The 21553-nt window shown below is 42.4% G+C and overlaps 1 protein-coding gene and 1 long non-coding RNA gene across 6 annotated transcripts in view; one reads left to right on the top strand and one right to left on the bottom strand.

Moving 5' to 3' along the window:
* Nucleotides 1–9355: 9355 nt before the first annotated feature.
* DCLK2 (doublecortin like kinase 2) overlaps nt 9356–21553 on the bottom strand; it is a 153967-nt gene continuing 141769 nt past the window's right edge. For 2 of the 5 annotated variants that reach the window (XR_006174410.2, XR_006174411.2), the window contains 5 exons: nt 19804–19900; nt 16555–16635; nt 14159–14275; nt 12907–12987; nt 9356–10606 (listed from right to left, as the gene is read on the bottom strand). Coding sequence is in view for 3 of the 5 variants with exons in the window: in XM_008166098.4 (XP_008164320.1) it covers nt 10388–10606; nt 14159–14275; nt 16555–16635; nt 19804–19900 (514 nt within the window). In the remaining 2 variants the exon portion in view is untranslated. Of the gene's footprint in view, nt 10607–12068; nt 12082–12906; nt 12988–14158; nt 14276–16554; nt 16636–19803; nt 19901–21553 lie in introns of all 5 variants that reach the window. The other 3 variants (XM_008166098.4, XM_008166099.4, XM_008166100.4) reach the window with 2 other exon arrangements.
* Nucleotides 12921–14696, top strand: LOC135983945 (uncharacterized). Its single transcript, XR_010601811.1, has 2 exons — nt 12921–13045; nt 14540–14696. It is a non-coding gene; the product is annotated as an uncharacterized LOC135983945 (long non-coding RNA).

Below are 21553 nucleotides of genomic sequence, written 5' to 3'. Positions count from 1 at the left end.
CAGTCATATCAAAGATAGATGCCCCTGTCAAAGCCTTCTGTTTCTGGGTGAGACCCATGCTGTGAGCCTGTGTTGCTCCTGAGGGAATTCTGCACCAAAAAAATTAAAATTATGTGCACAGTATTTTAAAATTGTGCAAATTTTATTTGTCAATAAATGTGGTTCCAGCATGGCGGGGGGAGCACAGGCCACTGGCTTCAATGAGGTGGAAGATCACCCTGAAGGTCCCACGTCCCCCAGTACAGGGACTTGGCAGTGAGGCTGCCCCTACTGACCCTGACACAGTGCTAGGGCTGGGCCGGGCCTGGCCCAGAAACACCCTGGGGCCCTGCCCCTCTCTGCCAGGCACACTAGGTGTGGGTGGGCAGGCTCGGCCGAGCAGGATCCAAGTATAGAGGGGCTTAGTGTGGGGGGGATCCAGAAGTTTCTATGTGGGGCAAACTAGGTGCAGGTAGCTCAGTGGTAGATCTGGATGCACAGGGGCTCATTGGGAGGTTCCCTGTGCAGGGGCAATGGGACTCTGCAGGGGATCCAGGTGAAGGTGGTTGGGGGGTCTGGGTGTGGGGAGCTTGCGGGGGGTGTCTGGGTGCAGCTGCTTGGGGATAAGTGGGCTCTGGGAGTGGGGGGCTAGTCAGGGTGAGGGTTCGATGGGCCTGCTTAATGAGGGAGCCCCAGCTGCTGCTGAGGGGATACCATAGGCCGGGCTCCCGCTCCCCTCCCCCCTCCCACGATTCCCCATCTCCTTTTCTTCTCCATCCCCCTCCGCACATTCCCTCCCGCCCTATTCCACCCCCTTCCTTCCCCACTGCCTCTTTCCCCCACTCCCTCACCCCCCCTTCCCTCATTTCCCCCAACACCCCTTACCCAGTCCCACCACCGGCACTCACTGTGGCACAGAAAACAGGAAGGCTCCCAGCACACAGAAGGGGAGCACAACTGGCACTAGGACCCAGGAGACGGCGTTCAGCTGCAGAGTCATCAGAGTGCAGACCGCAGCCTCCTTCAACTGGGCAGCTCTGCACTTGATGGGGGTAGGGGGCAGTGGCACGTAACCCATTGTGCCTCCCCATGCCTCATCTCTGTTTGGAGGGGAGCAATCCCCCTCACCCCCCAAACTGTGCTCTTGGTCATCCTCCTGCCCCCTCTCCGGCACAGCTTCCCTGCCATTTTCTGCAGGAATTCTGTGGGAGGGAGGGGCATTTTCTGCAGGCATGCAGTCATGCAGAATCCCCCCAGGAGCACTGTGTGCAGTTTGCATACCCCACTAAAGGAACAGATGCTTAAGGCTCCAGGCTCATCTGGACCAGATCTGAGGAACGGGTTAAGTCTCCATCAGTGGAACCATACGAGCCTCTTTTGGAGGAACATAGAGATGGCACCTTACCAGATGATCAGATGGCTGCTTCATCTGTTTGCTGTCCTGAGAAGAGGAAACTGTTTCAGGAACTCTTGGGGAGAATGGCAGATGCGGGGTCACAGGACTGGAGACACCTGATCCCGTTTGACACATTACAAATGTAGATCACAGAGAAGCTGGCTCTGCCTATTGGCTCTGATGTTCTCACCAGAGCCAAGGAGATCTGACTTGCTCCATTTTCATACCCCATATGTAGCCAAGAGAGCTGACAGGATGTATCTTGTACCAGCTGAAGGGCATCCAATTTTTACTATAGCACCCTTTGGCAAACTCCCTGGTTCCCACACTACAGCAAAGAGTTAGGCTCAACAAGGCTTCTTGCAGCACCCTTTTGACAGGGTCATAAGCTGGATGCTTTTGGCAGGAGAGACTACTCTGGAGCTCACCAGGCTTTCAAGTGGCCAGCTATGAAGCTATGATGTCCCACTATAATTATGCTCTGTGGGATGCCACAAGCCCTGGCCTTGTCCAAGGAACAGGAGGAAGCAGAGTGGGCTCCTGGTCACTGACATGCAATGCCTTGGACACCAGTGGCTGCAGGAGTGGCTCGTAGGAGACACTCCTAACACCTGAATCCCAGGGGGAAAACCAGAGACGTCCCATTTGAGGACACGGGTTTCTTTAATGACAAAACTGATAAGGCCCCAGAGAAGATCAAGGCCACAGCCTGAGCCTTGGGATTAACAGTCCTCAGAGGAATGGCTTCTACCCAGCATCCTGAATCCAAAGATGGACTCTGGCACAACACCAAGGGTTGTAGTCACAGAGGCAATATCAGTTGTCTCCTAAACCTGCTACTAGCAAATGACCTCAGTGGTACAAGAGCAGGATTTCTTGCTACATGTCCTGAGAGTCCTCAGCATTAGCATCTAAACAGCAGTTCTAATGATGTGGTCAAAGGCCATGTGCTGAGTTACATCACATCTCAGTCCTTTCTCCCTCATCCCAACCCCTCAGATCTCCTCCTCGTTCTGTGGCACCTATCTGAGGACTTGCTGTCTCTCCAGCTGGCTCATTGTGGTCCTAGGATACCTTCTACTCCTTACGTCTCTGAGTTTAGCCTTATGGTATGTCTACACTGCAATTAGATGCACACAGCTAGCCTGTGCCACCTGACTCAGGTCCTGGGCTAAGGGACTGTTTAATTGCAGTGTGGATGGTTGGGTTTGGACTGCAGCCTGAGCTCTGGGATTCTCCAAACTCACATTGTCCAGGAGCCTGGGCTCTAGCCCAAGCCCGAACACCTACACCATAATTAAACAGCCCCTTAGCCTGAGCCCAAGTCAGCTCGCATGGGCAAACTAGGGGTGTCTAAATGCAGTGTAGGCATACTCTTAGTCTCCCAAAATGTTCCAATGGCAGCAATATCTGCTCATCAGTTATACTGTGGATACAACCATCTTCTCTCACCCTTCAGTCTCCAGGTTGCTTTTGGGCATGGTGAATACATTTTCCTCTAATAGGGAGTTGTTGCCTTCATGAGACTTAAATTTTGTCCTAATGAAGCTGATGGGCCCTTCTTATAAGACACTTTCACAAGTTTCTCTTGAACATTTATTGATCAAAATTGTCTTCCTGATAGCAATTATATCTGCTAGGAGGGTGAGTTTAGTGCTTTGATGGCCACACCACCTTATACTGTAGTCCACAAGGATGACATGAGCATGAGGCCTTGTATGAGCTTCGTACCTTCGGTGGTCCCAGATTGCCACCTGTATTTCCCTCTCTGATCTTCCCTTAACCACATTCATGCCTAGGGAAACTTATCTCTATACCCTAGAGGTAGAGAAGGTGCTGTTTTTTACCTGCATGAAAACAAGCCCTTTAGAAAATCCAGTATGTTGTTTGTAGCAGATGGGGAGATATGCCAGGAAGAACCTAATACAGAGCAGACTCTCTTAGAGGATTAGGAGATGTATAGAACAATGTTACAGTTTAGATAGGAAATCACTATCTCCTAGTTTAAAGACTCATCCCATGAGAACCTCTGAAGTTTCAGCAGTATACCCAAGGCAGGTTCCCCTGGTGGAGATATGCAAAGCAGCATCTTGGAGTTTGGTGCATGCTTTCACCAGACATTACTCACTGAATTTATTATTGTGCTCCATTTAGTCTAGTTTGGGAGAGTCATGCTACTATCCATATTTGACTAAGAACTCATCTACCATCCTCCTGGTGGGGCACTGCTTGCTAATCTCCCACAAGTGTGATGCACAGAGGTCCTCACAGAAGAGAGGTTACTTACGAGCAACTATTGTTCTTTGAGAGTTGCCTCTATGCATTCACACTACTGCCCACTTTTCCCTCTTCCATATATCAGGCTCTGTAGTTGCAGAGACTGACTGTTCCTGCTCTCCCCCTCCAGACACAACTTTTCAAGGCAGATCCACAGCATGATGCCAGGGTGCCATATCCCACAATTGTGACTACCCAAAGGCGACTCTTGAATAACAGTCACCTCTCTTTAGTACCTCAATAGGTAGAGCAATGAACATGTAAATATAACCACAATCACAAAAGTTTTCTCCAAACTCTGAAAGAAGGAGGGTGTGTGTGAATGAGTGAGAACCCTATAAGAGATCAGCGACCGAGAATTTCAGGAAAGCAAATCCTCTTCTCTGAAGATACCATCTTCCTTCTGAAGAGTACCCTGTTTGAAGGATGTTGCAAAACAAAATGAGCAACTAACTGAAACCGTAACTGCCAAAGAGCAAAGCCAACAAAAATGGTTTTTGTGGGGTTTTATTGAATATAAGTGTGTGGTAAAACCTCCCAGGTCTGAATAGGTAGGTGAAGAAGCTTGTGCATCCCTGTTGAAAACCACTTTTGCAGAACTGGAAGTAAGATTCCTTCCTAGAGGCAAAATCAAAGCCACAGTGCTTTCTAAATGTATGGAGCAAGAGCTATGTGGCTGCCTTCCTTATGTCTATAATGGAAGCATCCCTGAGACATGCATCTGATGAGGCCGCTCAAAGCACCAAGAGGTGCTAAACAAAAGGTCTGGGGCGCAGAGTCCAAGGTCACCAAAGCCTGGACAGTGATGCCCCTTCGGTGCTCCTCAGCAGTCATATGCCAAAGAGCCACATGGTTACTAAAATAATAGAAGACTGGCTCTACCAGGCAGGGGCCATCAAAAAGATGCAAAGGGAGACCAGATGATTCTCTAGAGAAAGCTTTTCACTCACAATAGCCAAGAAGTACCTGGTGGGAAGGTTTCAAGGGTGGTGATTAAGGTCTGGTGCCGCATGTGACCACAAAGCAGCGGGCCTACTGCTGCCCTTAATATGCCAAACTTATGGTGACCAGGTAGCAAGTGTAAAAAAATCAGGATGGAGGTGGGGGGAATAGGTGCCTATATAAGAAAAAGCCCCCAAAATTGGAACTGTCCCTGTAAAATCAGGACATCTGGTCACCCTATTCAAACTCCTTTAGAGTTAGGCAGGCAGAATCCCTCTTCCCCCCATCTTATAGTCAAGAGCACAGACCCTGTGCAGTTGGGACCTTTGGAGAGAGGTCTTTCTCTTCCAACTTCTCCATGTCACAAACAATGACTTTCCCCATCTTTCTTACATAACACAAGTCAGCAAAGCTCTTGTTCTATTGACTTTCCTATTTGTTTTGTATCAGTGCTGTTGCTGTTAGGTTATATCAGTGCATAGGAGTAGCTAATGTCTGCTGATTAACAGAAGGGCACAGAGTTTTCACACTCTTACATAAACAGTGGTTGGTTTGTCTAAATTTTGAGACCGTTTTTGTTTAAGTATTTGCACTGTGGATGGCACTCAGTCAGGCCCCAAATATGACCTGTATTCATATTGAAAGGAGCACAAGTAGACAAAAATGTATGATGCAATTTGCTCGTCTCACTTCTTCTACAATGAGTATGTATTAACTTCAGAGCTCTGCAACTGTTTTGAGTCCCCAGAGGTCAAGAGAAGTAAATTCCAAGGCTATATGTAAGTTCAGTTTATTCTGCAAAGTACCACAGTGAAATCACAATTAGTCTTCGATAGCAACTTAGGATACGTCCACACTACCCGCCGGATCGCCAGGTAGCGATCTATCTATCGGGGATCGATTTATCGCGTCTCATCTAGACGTGATAAATCGATCCCTGAACGCACTCCCCGTCAACTCCGGAACTCCATCAGGGTGAGAGGCGGAAGGCGCGGCCGTCGATCTAAGATAAGTCGACTTCAGCTACGCTATTCTCGTAGCTGAAGTTGCGTAGCTTAGATCAATCCCCCCCTCCAGTGTAGACCAGGCCTTAGTATAGAGAAGAAGTTTCCCCCAGTGCTACCTCTAATTATTTTAATGAATGTATTATTTTATAATTAATTCAGAAATGTCTGGGAGCTTCACAATGGCCTCACCATGAGGATACAGTTTAGTCACCAAACAATCTAGAACACTTGCTGTAGAATGTTCTGCAATATGTCAGCTTGGCTTTTATCTCTAGAAGCAGCATGATCATGCTAGTTTCCTCCAATCTCAAGTGTACATCCAGTGAATAACATGAAACCAACGGGGCTGACAGCGTTCACTGCCTTGTATCATCTGAATCTAAATGAGGAACAGGAGTAAAAAAATAGGTAAGTTGTTACTTTTCTAATGCATATTTTATAACACTAGGGAAGGTGCAAAGGGATAAGCTGCGCTCAACATCTGTTAATTTTGAATACCTAACTTTAGCAATTGCTCTTTCCCATTTTCTGTTCATCACTGGTTTAGTGAAATGGAAAAGTATATATCTACATTTAATAAGATAGTCAAAAGTGTGTTTACTAGGCTATTGAAATACTTACTGGATAGTGATAGGCATGAGTCATGGTGACCGGTAGATTAAATCATCTTGTATCTTAATGATATATTACCAGTAATTAAATTAATTCATGTTAAAGAATGGGAGCCAGATCCTCAGCAAGTGTAAATCACTGTGGTTTCAACTGGAGGCAGAGTGATGATGACTTACACCAGCTGAGAATTTGGCCCTGAATGTTTAGCTTTGGAGACAGAGAGATTTTACATTTGGGCCAGTGCTTTGGGCCACATATAGATACTCATAGGATATATGTGCACCTGTTCAAGTTTGAAGGGTTGTAGTCCATAGAGCTAGCTAGTTTTAGTATTTATTTTATTCAGCAATAATGTAAGGAACCTACAGACCTGTGAGAGATTCGCTTCAGCAGTTAGCATAAGGCTTGAGGGCTATCAACTTTGGCACAGATAAATGGCCAACTGTCAGTCCTAGGTTTTGGAGAACTGAAAATTTTTGTGCTTAATGACACCAGCTTTTGGTTAGAACATTCTCAGATGTCTAAGCACAAGAGTGCCATGGCAACTAATTGACCTATATGATAATAGGTTGAGATCATTAATATACTAACCTCTAGAAGGAAGACACCCCCATATTAGTAGGGGGAGGAAATTCAAATAAGAAACCCGTACTGAATAGGCACAAGATCTAGATATAAAAGTTGTATCCCAGCCTGTGTGCAGGAGGAGAGAGAGAGGTAGCCATTATCTTCCTCATCACCAGTGACATCATTCTGGCTAACATTTCAGGTTGTTCTGCAAGGGATGGTGAGTATATCAATTTTCAAATGTACATTTTGTATTATTTCTGTCTACCTTATGGGTTAGAATGTTAGACTATTGTATAGTGTGAGTGTTGCAACTGTGCACATCAGGATTCCCAACTACCCAATAATTTTAAAATCTTGGGACAAGAACCTGTTAAACCTGAGTGACAATTGGGAATTCTTAAGTACTCAGTATAATAATACAGAATCTATAGATCAGCAGAATTAGCATTCCTATTCAAGTACATTTAAAAGCAGGAAAATAACTATCAATTCTAACAACTACCCACAGTTGATAAATTAGGAAATGTCTATTGATAATTAGGAATTACTTCTGTTGAAACCATAAACTCACAAATGTATGCACTTTGTAGATGCTAATGCAATACCTTTTTTAGAGGACAAATCAGCATGTAGGCCAGGTTTGTTTTATTAGAGAGACAAGGTCTAGGCCTGAAGAATAGCTCTGTGTAAGCTTAAACTTCTCTCTCTCACCAACAGAAGCTGGTTCAAAAAAGATATTACCTCAGCCACCTTGTCTCTCGAATATCCTGCGACCGATACATCTATAACACTGCATACAAATTTGTTCTATGAAATTTTATACTTTTGCCATTTTCCGGCCACTGATATTCTTTTCCTATGTGATTTCTTTGTAGAAATAAGTGTTTAAGGGGGAGAGTTCACCTCAGAGCTATGCTTTCTCATGGTATGTCTTGTTTCAATTTGCATCCTTTAGGAACATCATCTCTTTATTGCCCTTGCCAACACTACAAAACCCACCAATTTTAACCTGGCACCAGCTGTTAGTCTCAATCCTCTTTTCTATTCTTATCCCCCAATACAACAACCATCTTCAAAACAGCTGATTTTCTTCTCCTCTCTGAACTTCAGGCACACTACACATCTGGTCATTGTCTTTCTCTCTCCAACTACTCTCTCCATCAGACTCTTTCAGGACTCTATCCTTGGCAATGCCATCTAGTTGCATGGCTTCAGCCACTACAATGATGACAGACTGATTTACCTTTCCATATGCCTCCCTGACATTGGTTTCTGGATGTTTCACTACTGACTGAAGCTCAACCTGATCAAAGTTCAGCTCAATTATCATTCAAAACTTAATCATTACAGTTTTTACCCCGATCAGCAGTAATGTCATTTTTTATAAAGACAACTTCTGCCACTTCAATACTGTTGCTACCTTCAGAACCCATCTGTAGGTCCTCTCCACACCTGTGACCTAAAATAATTGGCTACGTCCTTACCACTTTTCAACTTCTTTGGGTCTACCTTGACCGCTACTCCAACTGTCTAGCCCTTTTTTGCTCCCTTTATTGGTTTTCCCTCCTTCACTCTGCACTATCACCCAATTCATTCTCTTTGTCCTACTCATCTGTCACTTTCAGCATACTGCCCCCTATGCTAGAGACACCCTACATTGCATTATATCCAGCCCTTCTAAAATCACACTTCTTCCTGTAGGCCCTATCCATGACATGTTAAATGTAAAATTTACAAGATGTATACCAAACATGACTGTCTGCATGGTGTTTGACTAGTTTCTGTACTCTGAGGCTGAGATGTTATCTTCAGTGTATACTTTTTGTGTAATACAATGGTTTGGACAGGGTCAAACCATGTTAGTAGCAGTGCTTTAATCCAGGCCAAGCCACCTTATCCCAGTAACAAAACTAACTCAAAACAAGTTTAACAGAACTACATTTTAATGAAATATTTTTGCTGCTGATCTACAGCTTAACCAGTCAACACTTTTTCTTAGACCAAATTACACTAGTCCTTTCCACCAATAGGCACCCAAATCCCATATTGTGTCCTAAACTCAGTTACCTTTGAAAACAGAGGGCTGACTGGCTCCCAAGGAAACCAGCATATCTTGAGTCAATCAGTAGGCGTGACAACTGTTCTTTTGTGAATGGTTTGAGTTGCTCTCAGGCTAGCTCAGACTAAGGGTACGTCTACACTTACCGGAGGGTCCGGCGGCAGGCAATCGATGTTCTGGGATCGATTTATCATGTCTGGTTTAGATGCGATAAATCGATCCCAGATCGATCCCGGAAGTGCTCGCCGTCGATGCTGGTACTCCAGCTCGGCGAGAGGAGTACGCGGCATCGACGGGGGAGCCTTCCTGCCGCGTCTGGACCCGCAGTAAGTTCGGACTAAGGTACTTCGAATTCAGCTACGTTATTAACGTAGCTGAATTTGAGTACCTTAGTCCGAAGTGGGGGGTTAGTGGGGACCAGGCCTAAGGGACTTAAGGGGGACCGTTGTTCTTCACTGATCCTGCCAGCCTTGTCCGGAAATTGATTTCACAGGAATAAATGACTAATTATTCTTTTAATGAAGAAAGTTTATTATTGCAGGTCTGTTACAATTCTAATAGAAAGTAAAAGCTAACAGAAAATGAACTAGGACCAATTTTTCTCATCAACAAGCAGAGGAAATGAATAAGCAGAGTACATACACTATTGAACTCAGCAGTATGATAAAGATAAAACACCTTCCATCCTTGACTGCAGATCAGTGTCTCCCCCATTATGGTTTCCAGTTCCTGCACTAGATGAAGAGGGGGATGGTAATAAAATATTGGCAGCTATTTAGGTGGTTAGTGGTAGTTCTTCTATTAGTCAGCTTGTCCTAGAACTAGGAACTGCTCCATCCTAGCTTATGTAGCATGCTTTCCATTCAAAGAAGTTTTATTGTTTCTAATACATACTGTAGTTGTGAGGGGAGGGTACACAATAGCTAGATTGAAAAAGCTACCTTGACTGCAGTCTTCAGACCAATAAATGCCCAGAGTTCATGTTATTACATCCAAAGTCACTTGAATTTATTATCTAAACACTATCCTGAAGTCTGGTATTGAAGAAAAAGGACCCCTTCTCTGAGAAGCTTGTCTTTCAATATTGTACAGTTAATCCACTCAAGTTTTTCATGGAAACTTAACTCACTGTAGCCACTAGGACAGGAGAGAAATACAGCTTTTTGTGGGCATACACCTTTTCTGGGAACAAGGTGTTGACTGGGAGAGTCTGTGTATACATGAGGACTTGTAACTGTTCATCCACATTATGTTCTTGTTTAACTACACGTTAGGTTAAGCTAGTCAGATTCCTAGGGTGTGAGAAATGCATTTAATTAAACCAACTCCAATGATAAAAACAAATCTAAACATTCAGAATTTCTTCCCAAAGGCTGGAAGAGCACTCAAAGCTACAGCCCACACTTCACCCACCCGCCTATTGACAGTCTGCCTGGGGCTTGCCACAAGAGATTGGGAGCAAACTGAAAAACCACAGCTGTGATGGATGTTTATTAAGTTGAAGGGGTCTACTGGCCTAGAAGTTGGCTTTGGTTTAAGTCACTTCTATAGAGCGAGCTGTTCCCCAGCATTGTCATAACATGCTGAGTCAGGCTGTGTGGGGGATTTGATTGGCTCAGAAGAAGCAGGGGAGAGGTTCTTGGACCCAGCCACATAAGGATCTTGAGCTGCAATAATCACAGACGTTTTCTGCATACCAGCTCTACTAGAGTCCTGAGAGTGCTTGTTGCAGAAAATCTGACTTTCCTTATCTAGAGCTGTGTTCTAAAAAGGAAGGTAAAAGACAAACACAGTTACATCAATGACCCATATTACCTGCCCCATTAAAACACTGCACAACACACACATTTGGGGCATGCATTAGACTCAGAAAAAGGAGAAATAACATCAGAAATCTTAATGAATTGTAGGGTGTTTTGGTGATCAGAGGGATAACTTATTTCCTATACACACCACAGCATCCAGCAGGTCATTAATAAAACCAAGTTTGATGAAGTACTTACGAAGTTTTAACTTTTTTTTTTTATTACAAGTCTGATGTGGATAAGCAAGCAGGCATGGTTACACCACCATATGGGGAGTAAGTTCTAAGGATTCATTTTCACCAAAATTCAGAGTGTGACTGTGCTGCCAATATTTTAACAAGGAGCCCACACATTTCATAAGCCTGTGACATAGCCCAGGTAGCCAAAGGAGCTTGCAATGGAGGTTCTCAGGAATTTGTTTTCTGATTTAAACTAGAACACTCTTCCTCTCATGCTTTTATGGGTGTTAAATTTGCATGAAGCTGCATGTTACTGGAAATAGTTGTTGGATAATTAACAACATAGCAGTGGAAGCATGGGGGATTAAGATGCACTAGGGGAATTGTAGAGTATCTGCCCTGAGATTTTTTTTTTAAAGTACCTGACACCTCTGCAAGATAAATTAAAACTAACTAAAAGTTTAATTTACAGAAGTATCTTCAAGTTAACTGGAGGGCCTGTCCCTAAGTTAGGTAACCAAAGGGAGCATCTTCAGTTAGGTAACCAAATACTAAGTCAGTATTGAAGCCTATTTGCAACTGGCTGGGGCCCAGCTCAGCAGATTTAATGATGTTTTTCCTGAGGGAGATTATTCTATACTGCTGATCACTCCAATGACTGGTTCTGAGCAGCATAGAGGCCATAAGCATCAATGGATCAAACTTACTAGGTGCTGACTCTCATGCTTGCCCACTTCTTTCCTGCCCTACATTCTGCTATATAGTCCCAAAGCTATAATTGGGTGGCTTGGGGAGTTGTTTGGATAACACTGCTCACAAGCCCTCTTGTGAACTTGTGAAAGTTAGTCCAGAATAAATCAGGAATAGTTACACTTACCTTATTCTGGACTAGCTTTAATGTGTAGACAAGCTCAAAGGCACACACATTTTTCAAAGATAGCCATTTACTTGGAAGCAGTATGGGCCATCTTGCCTCCAACCTTCCCTTTCACAAAATCTGATGTTTTGCAAGGTGAAAAATAACCACTCTTCTGCAAATGTAGGCAAAGTTTCAGAGATATAAAAGTCACCAAGTAAAATGGCAAATGTTTATCTGGAACATCACTGAAAGATATTCTTTCACTTTTATGCAGTTCTAAAATTCTGCCCATTTCAGGATAGCTATTATTTCTCCTTTTCTCTTTGTCAAACTCAGAACATGTATTTTGTGCAGCAGAACAAAACATTGTCGTTAGTACATACCATTGCCTTGGACCTACTCAGAGGAAAGCAATGCAGGCATTGGGAAAGGAAGGAAGCAAGGGATAGAAACTACACTTACTTTTAAGCAGAACTATCATCATTGAAACAAATTTAGATTTAAAAATACTGAAATTCTTAAAAAAGGATTTTACAGCAAGACATTCTTAGCAGCAGAAATAGTGCTTTCCCTGTTGAAGGCAGCAGGAACCAGATTTCTTGTGCAGTTCCACTTATCTACCACATGATGGTGTCATCCGTGTTAAATTTGTTAGTCTCTAAGGTGCCACAAGGACTCCTCATTATATCGTATCTGTACTAACTGCGGCTGAACTTCTTCTCAAAAAGTTTTCAAAGAACCTGTATTAGAACTAAGTGGCTACATCATGCTATAGAGGGTTTTCATTGAACAGTTTCCTCACACATAAAAGAAAAAGCGATATGGCTTTGTGATGCTACATTACGTTTAAGGGACTTGATAACACAAACTCTGAACTGTAGATAAACCAGCACAAAGATAAGGCAGAAAAAAGGTTTGGGACTAAATTCTTATAAGGTTCTTTTTTCCACTAAGTATCTTAATAGAAGACTCAGACATTATCCCTAGTCTTCCCTGCATATTCAGTTACAGAACTAGGCAGATATGAATTTTCCTTACTACTTGTTAAAGGAAGATAAACAAAAATAAGTTTTCATTGGCTACATAGGTAACAGAAAAAACCCACACCAAGAAGAAGCCAGATGCTGTACTGTGTCAGAGATTTGAGACAAGCTTAAGTGGCATGCAAATTGGAGAGGGGCTGAGTGTTAGAATTAAAATTGCTCTTATTAAATTTTGTACCAGCTTTCAGCTTCAGGCTTATCCAGTCTCAACTGTATAAAGAATGAAGCTCTGAAGTCCCTCTCAAACTGTCAAGTCAAACTGTCAAATGAAATGTAGAGAACAGCATCAACCTGAAATCAATATTGTCTTCACTCTTGTGAGTATTTTGATGTTACTACAATTCCTACTTTTGAACTTGTCACCTATTCAATTCATATATATGTACATGAACAATGTAAATGGGCAGATTTAAATAATTTTTCCACATGCAGACAACTACAAATTTTATTAAAGTGGGACAGTGACACTACACTTACTAGGCCATCATATATAATTGATACAGTGGGAAAAAAATCATCTCTGGCTACTAAGTCAACTGCAAGTGCTGTGTTGCCAGAGTGGCATATTCAGTATAGCAAGTATATAGCTGTGCAATATAACTTCTTTAAGGTATCTGAAGACAGATTTTGTGCCATAGTATCCAACCCTGGGCTGGGAAAAAGACAACCACTTGCAGGGGTGAGAACTCGTAACTCAGTCTGCATAGTTGTTGGAGCACAGCAGTGATGACTAGTCAGTAACACGTTTACTGGTGAAATGGAGCTGGGCTGAGCTCACCCACACAGCTCACTGTTGTCTGATTTTTTTTTTGGCACAACTTTTGTAAATTCAATTCAGATGAATTTTATAGAGAAGAATCTTAATGCATCCATGTTTCCTACCAAGTCTGGCCTCTGATAACGTTCATTTGCAGAGATTAGATAGGGCCAATCATAACTCTGGGAAACATCCAAAAGATTAAATACACTTTATGATGAGGAAGTGGGTTTTAGATAAAATATTTGCTCCAGAAAATTTAGTCTTGGGGACAAAAGGTGCTACAAGAAAACAACCATTAAAATGAAGTGGAAAAGATTTCAGTGATTTCCAAACTAGCAGGTGAGCTTTAATGAAGTATTTTTTGCATAGAGAGAGAGAGAGAGAGAGAGAGAGAGAGAGTGTGTGTGTTTTTAAAAGAAATATCTACAGCTCAGCTAATGCACCTCAATACAGACCTGGCTGCTCCTGAGCAGTGACCCACTCAGATTGAAATGGGGGACATAATACATGATGTATAGACTAGGATTACACACACACACAAACAATACCATACTTGTTTTTGGTAGTGCATTTGTACCACTCTGTTCTTTAAATAATTACTCCCGGGTTAAAACGTGTTAGACAAGTATACAAAGTCATATCTACACATAAAAATGCTGCATTTGCCTACCATGATGACAGAGACCCCAGCGGTTGTATTGTTCTGCTTGGGTAGCATGTTGTTAAAGTGCTGCTTCAGTTTACCTGTTACTTCAGCTTGCATATTATTCTCCTGCAAGGCATCATCCTGTGTAAACACAATACACACACACACTACTCCTCAGGTTTGGGATTAAAAAAAAGAAAGTGTTTGGAAATAGAAAAATTACAAATAAAATCGACAGAAGTGATTTTCCTTCATCCTGGGATAATTGCTGGGCTGCATAGAGAGAGTGTCAACCTTTTTTCTTTTTAAAGTCTTCTGCTGCTGAGAAACAGTTTACATTGAGCTCAAGTGAGCTGCATATGGCAGCAGAAACGTTGGCTTAAAATGTGGTATTTTGTTTTTCAGGTTAAGGGAGGACACTATATTACGAGTGTGCCATGACCTGCTAACAACTCCTGGCATTAAATGTAACATGTATGTTTTTACACAACAGCAACAGCCATTAAAATGCTGATGACCGAAGAGTATTTAAATAAAGCCTAATGATGATCTTTAATTTCCATACATTGTGCATTGACTATTTATATCCATACAATATTTGTTAAGTGGCTAAACAAATGGGGGCAGTTATTCACCAGCAATACTTTTTTTTTTTCTTTTATAGTTCTCAGAAAACAAGGATTTAATTTGAGTTCTTCTCTTTCGAGGTAAATTGCACCAATTTTGCTTAGTTCTCCAGCCTGAAAGTTCACAGAATGACACACTGTGAAATGTTTCAGAGTAGCAGCCGTGTTAGTCTGTATCAGCAAAAAGAACAGGAGTACTTGTGGCACCTTAGAGATTAACAAATTTACTTGGGCATAAGCTTTCGTAGGGGGAAAATTAGCATGGGGAAATAGTTTTTACTTTGTGTAATGACCCATCCACTCCCAGTCCTTATTGCCAGCAATGCCCCTCTGCCATGTACATTGGCCAAACCGGACAGTGGCTACGCAAAAGAATAAGATAATGGACACAAATCAGACATCAAGAATTAACACATTCAAAAACCAGTCGGAGAACACTTCAACCTCCCTGGTCACTCCATTACAGATCTAAAAGTCGCAATTCTTCAATTCAAAAACAGACTCCGAGAAACTGCAGAACTGGAATTAATTTGCAAACTGGACACACCATTAAATTAGGCTTGAATAAGGACTGGGACTGGATGGGTCATTACACAAAGTAAAAACTATTTCCCCATGCTAATTTTCCCCTACTGTTACTCACACCTTCTTGTCAACTATTTGAAATGGGCCAGCCTGATGATCACTACAAAAGTTTTTTTTCTCCTGCTGATAATAGCCCACCTTACTTGATTAGTCTCGTTAGAGTTGGAATGGCAACACCCATTTTTTCATGTTCTCTGTGTATATACATGTTCCTACTGTATTTTCTACTGCATGCATCCAATTAAGTGGGTTTTAGCCCAGGAAAGCTTATAAATTTGTTAGTCTCTAAGGTGCCACAAGTACTCCTCGTTCTTTACACTATGAAATGAATTTGAAAATAAACGTTTGATTATTACTGTTGGTAGGTGAGATCAGTTTATTATTTATTACTAATCTCCTACATTAGGATCAAAAAAGATGGACGCCAGGGAAGTCTCTCCCTATGGACACACAAACAGTGTTAAGTTACATTTTTGAAAATGGGACCCTACATTGTGCCTCTCCATTTTACACACAGATTAACTGTGCATGTAAAGTATGTCACTGACTACATATTATACATCAAAGCAGGTACTGGTGCTGCCATATATGTATTATGTGAGCACCATGTTTTGGGCCAAATTTCAAAAACAGGCACTTGAGTTACCCATAAGGCCCCTCTGCCACAAGCATGCCTGTCTGGAATGGAGGGCATTTTTGGTGCTACAGAGGGGGATCAGAGGAGCTACCCAATGCCTTCTAACCTATTTTCTGTTAGGAAAAAACCCTCACCCTGCTCCACCGGAATATAAAGTTTCCGCCCACCTCCTTATGTAGCAATATAGAATGATAAAATCCTATGCTATTGGGTAAACAGCCAACATATTGGCTATCTACACTAGTTGTGTCTCTAAAGCATCATCATGTTAGCAAAAGAAGTTGTCCAGTTGAATGCTCTCCATCCCTTATTCTTGTGAGCTTTTTTGTAAATTCAGTTTCATTTGCTTCAAAAGACAGCCCACAATAACCTCTGTGCAGTAGAAGGGTAGACTTCAGCGTATAACTGCCCTCTGCGGTGTCATTTATAGGCAGTTCATTCTTTGTTGATGGGGGACATAGAACTCAGCTTTCCCAATTCTGTTTATCAAGCAACTTCTGACAGCACTATTACAGTTAGAGCTTAATATTATATATCTAATTAGGGACAAGTACAATGCAGAGTTTACTCACGGACACCCAGGGATGGCCTAGGATCTGTGCTGCTGTATATCGAGCTTCTACGTTTACCTGTAGCATCAGACTAATTAACTCCTGAAAAACAAAAGAGTGAGAAGAGAGGGAATATTAAAATGTGAAGCAGCTTTTGCATTGAATTCTTCCCAGCATTCAAAGTGGTGTTTTTTCACTACCTGGGTGAAATCCTGGTCCTGCTGAAGTCAATGGCAAAACTCCTATTTGACTCCCAGGGGGACAGGATTTCACCCTCACACTCTAAATTACAGCTGTAATATAAAATGTATTCTTCTGTACATACATGCAGGCAGCATGGACAGAGTAGTCAGAATGGAACTGCATCCTCCCTAAACCCTCTGGGTACAGCACATATGCAGATACCCTCATGCAAAAAGAAAGTCCCATAATGTTTTGTAACCATCAAGTGACAGGGCACATAGTGTTTGAGTAATTTACAGAGAGAGGATAAAGCTGCTGAAGGGGGGGTGAGGAAGATAGCAGAGCAAAAAGCACCTATCAAGAGCACCAGCTTGTACCGAAAGCCAAGTGCATTTATGAGCCTGGAATTTTAAAGCTATTACTAGCAGGGATGATTTAACTGTATAGAGAGTAAACTAATACACAAAGATATTTTTTTTATTTTAAGCGCTATCACTAGAACCATCTGTAAACATTTAAGATGATGATACCATTCCTTTACTGCTGGAAAATGAAAGCTACCCATCAGCACAGAGCACTTAAAAATTCTATTCCAAAGGAATGACTGACAGCACCCAATGTTAGCTAATTTTAATTATCTATACTATGGGCTAGTTTCTTTGCTTTGGTATGGCTACTTTGTGTTGCTCCAGAAGCCCAAAGGGGTCGTTAGCCAGCCTGACCAATCTTGTAAGGATCCCTCCTACCATGAAAAGGGAATCCCCAGACAGAGTTAGGCCAGGAAAAAAGGGGGCATTGTCTAGAGGGCTGATGTGCTTACTTTTCATGGAAGTCACTGGGATTTCACCATACATTTAACTGTAAGTATATGCTTAACTGCTTTGTTGACTCAAGGCCTTTGAAATGCTCAGAGGCTATACAATAGATGGCCTTAGAAGTGCCATAGAAATATGCAGTTAACCTGTTTAGTACTGTCACAAGTGGGTCTGTAGCCATGGTAAATCTTAAGAGCCTAGTCACACAAACAGCAGCCAATGAAGTTATGAACAGTAGGTAACTTTTCATCTCCAACTTTTATCAAATTTATTAATTCAAGTTCCTCCTTTGCAACTGACAACTAACTTACTGGTGCAGATGCAGGTTCCAGACACAAAAACAACACTCATGAAGAAACTAATTAATGTCAAATAATTCCCATCATTAAAACTCAACTGCCCCATTTTTTGGGAAAGTTTCTGTAGCCTCAGGATTGTCTCTTGCTTTATGTACTAATGAAGAACATTCCAATGAGACTTATTCTGGTAGACAGCAACTTCTCTGGAGAAACAATACATGTGTAATTAGGAGGCTTTTGTTCACCCTCCAGTTCTGGAAAATGACTCTCTCAGCAAATTACGCAGCAAGAATACGAGCCAGGGATAGTGGGCTGGATGCTTCAGGCTAGTCACATTGTACTCAGTTCAAGTTTGGAGCAGGAGGGCCATCTCTGAGGCTGCTTGGTGCTGGTTTGACAGCTGCTCTCTTTTGTGCAAACTGCCAATTGATTTGAGGAAGGAACCATTTTGGCAGCTGAAAACTGGAAACCCCTGGCCACACTTCATATACTAACAGCCAGGAAAGGGGAAGACACGGCTATGAAAACTGTAAGCTGTGTGAATGCGCTCCTAAGCTGGGGCTAGACTTGCTGGCTTTAGGGTTGCTTTGGCTCTCAGAGTAGTGCAAGACAGATTTATCTTAAGGAAGAATTGGGACTATGGTCTTTTATGAGGCTATCATCAATGCCACTCTAGCCAATGGCCATTGAGATCAATGGAGCCAATTTCTTTCTTTCGATAACTGTGATTTTCATCTGCAATGCACCCATGTGCCCCTAGACTCTGGCTGAATCCTATGAACAATCGTACACATCACTCACAGGACCACTACTATAGCTAGGACCCTAAAAAATTCATGGCCGTGAATATCAAACACATCATGGACCATAAAATCTGTATACCATAGGGTAAAAGCACACAAAAGACCATATTTCATGGGGCCAGACCAGCGTTTCTCAAATTGGGGGTCCTGACTGAAAAGGGAATTGCAGGAGGGTCGGAAGGTTATTTTAAGGGAGTCATGGTATTGCCATCCTTACTTCTGCACTGCCTTCAGAGCTGGGTGGCCAGAGAGCGGCGGCTCGTAGCCAGGTGCCCAGCTCTGAAGGCAGCGTCTCACCAGCAGCAACAAAGAAGTAAGGGTGGAAATACCACACCATGTCATCCTTACTTCTGCACTGCCGCAGGCAACGGCTCTGCCTTCAGAGGCTCACTCTCCAGCTGCCCAGCTCTGAAGGCAGCACCGCCACCAGCACCGCAACCCCCCCCTACAATAACCTGACGACCACGCACAACTCCTTTTTGGGTAAGGACCCTTGCAATTACAACACTGTGAAATTTCAGATTTAAATAGCTGAAATAATGAAATTTACGATTTTTAAAATCCTATGACCGTGAAATTGACCAAAATGAACGGTGAATTTGGTAGGGCCCTAAATAGCATTTGGGCCTCTACAGGAGTTAGGGTTAGAATTTCAAACATTGCCTTTAAATGACTGAATCTATGAAATCAAAAGGAAGTGGTATCTTACCAATACTTTACTTAACTGGCAAATCAGCTATTTGCCTCTGAATGAGCTCTAGCCAGCTTAATGCTTCTAGTCCAAAGGTGAAATGGGAACAGGTGAAATGAACAGTGTCCAGTCCATGTAGCAAGCAGCCCTCTCTCAAAAGGGTGATGAGGGGGGAAAATTTGGAGAGATACTTACACTGCAGCTGAAGCACTGAACCTAATATAACCCTCATCATTAAATAAACCAAACTACATGCAATGCTCACTGAATGTAATCAACATTCTGTTACAATCATTCACCCAGAAAGTAGGGTTGAGAGACCTTCATTTTCATCACTGCCATGCTCTGAAGAGTACTAGGGTTTGGAATATAGTCAACAATAGTATAGATTCAGTGTAGCCAGGAAGGCACAATGCTCCCACTGGCTTGTCAAACAATTTCACAGCTTGAAGCCCTGGGTTCCTAACTTATTTCAGTACCTTAGCTGAGTCAGTGATGTTATCCCAGTACGGAGAGGGAAACTCTAGTTTTCCAATGAGGATCTGATCAAAGAGATCTTCCTGAAGATTGTTCTCACTGTGGATGAGTAACAATGGAAGAGAACAAGAGAAAGGGGTAATTTTTGTGTCACAGGCATTAAAGTTACATTTTTGAGGTGGTGAAGAAGCAAAATTCACATCAACTATTACAGAAGTTTGCCCCAGTTTGCCACCTTGTACTCTAGGAGTGTACGTTTGGCAGTATTACACCATAGTTATCCTGTCAGTAGTGGTGAGGATGGGGAGGCAATATACAGGAGAAAGGCCTCAGTCTGTCTCCCATTCAAATAGAGTTTGCATTGATAACATGAGGACAATCATCTGTGCAGTAACAGACAAGGTACAATCTGCTGCTGGTGCTGGGCAGGAAAAGTAAATCAAATTAGTCTTTTCTTTTGCCTGAGCATCCCCATGGCTCCAGAGGACCAGCCACAATAGGCAAGCGATGTAAGCACACCAGCAGCAATGATGTGATCCTCTCCTGTGAGCCAATCTGACAATTTTTTATTAAATACACAGAGAGGATTAGGAAAACCTGGGATAAATTCAATCCCATGCTGAATTTAACAACCTGTGCCACTGGCATAATCCATAACAATGAAAGAAATAGCCCCTATAATGCCAAAAAGAGGGGTGGGGCGGGGTGGGGCGGGGTGGGGCGGGCAGGAACAGAATATACACACACAGCAAATCTGTTGAATAAGATGGGACCAATTTTACAATTGTACTCACTTCTGATTAGTGGTTTAAATCTCTAACAATATTGCTCAGATTCTCTTACATTTGTTCACACCTGATTATTGCAGGCAGAATAATTGTAATTATATGGTACATCTTTGAAGCGCGAGCTAAACATTGCTAATCAGTCAACTGTGTCTGAAAAACAAATTGTAGAACTAAACGGCAACTTCTTTGCCTTTCCACAATTATTTAAAAATAAGCTGGGAGGAACAACATAGCCACAGAGTGGCGAATTTTAACTTTTAGTAAACCTAATCTAAATGTGACCTCTGTTGTGTAATTGTATCCCATGCCCTTGAAAAAACACAGACAATGATATATAATGGATAACTCTGGTCACCTGATAATAAAAATTAGATACTTCCTGATTTAAAATGTGGTTTCTGATTCCTTCTCTCCCAAAGTTCCAGTTACTTTACTTTATTTTACTCCCATCCCAACAATCACAGAAAAGAAAAGTGTGTTGATATTAAATCAAAGTATGGATATTATATGCTGGACATGCAGAGTAACCATAACAAATTTTTGATTCACTGATTACAAACTCTTTCATATGATGGGCACCAAGTTTGTAATGAGATTGAAAACAATCATCTACAGAGCTCAACTAATAGAAATAATATACTTAAATGAATGTTGCTAACTGGAATCATTTACCTGTGACCACTTCTCCAAGATAAAAACAGTAAGTTGAACTTGCCAGCTGCAAACACTAGAGGGTGTACAATACACGCTCACTGCACTGAGCTCTTGCTGGAGTATAGGATTGGAGGACAAAGGGACAGAGAAAGCTGGCTTCTCACAGTAAGACACCCCTACACACCTGACAGCTGGTCACCCACTCATGTTGTTTGTTTATTTTTTTTAAATAGGCAGGAATGCGCTTCTCTCTCTTGTGCACAGAAAAATACTGAAAAAGTGACAGCTGGCAAAAGGGCAGGGTGATATC

Source organism: Chrysemys picta, chromosome 5 (assembly GCF_011386835.1).
Source record: "Chrysemys picta bellii isolate R12L10 chromosome 5, ASM1138683v2, whole genome shotgun sequence".
NCBI classification, from domain to species: Eukaryota; Metazoa; Chordata; order Testudines; family Emydidae; genus Chrysemys; species Chrysemys picta.
The sequence above is the reverse complement of the archived record's forward strand: the minus strand, read 5'-3'. Positions and strand labels throughout refer to the sequence as shown.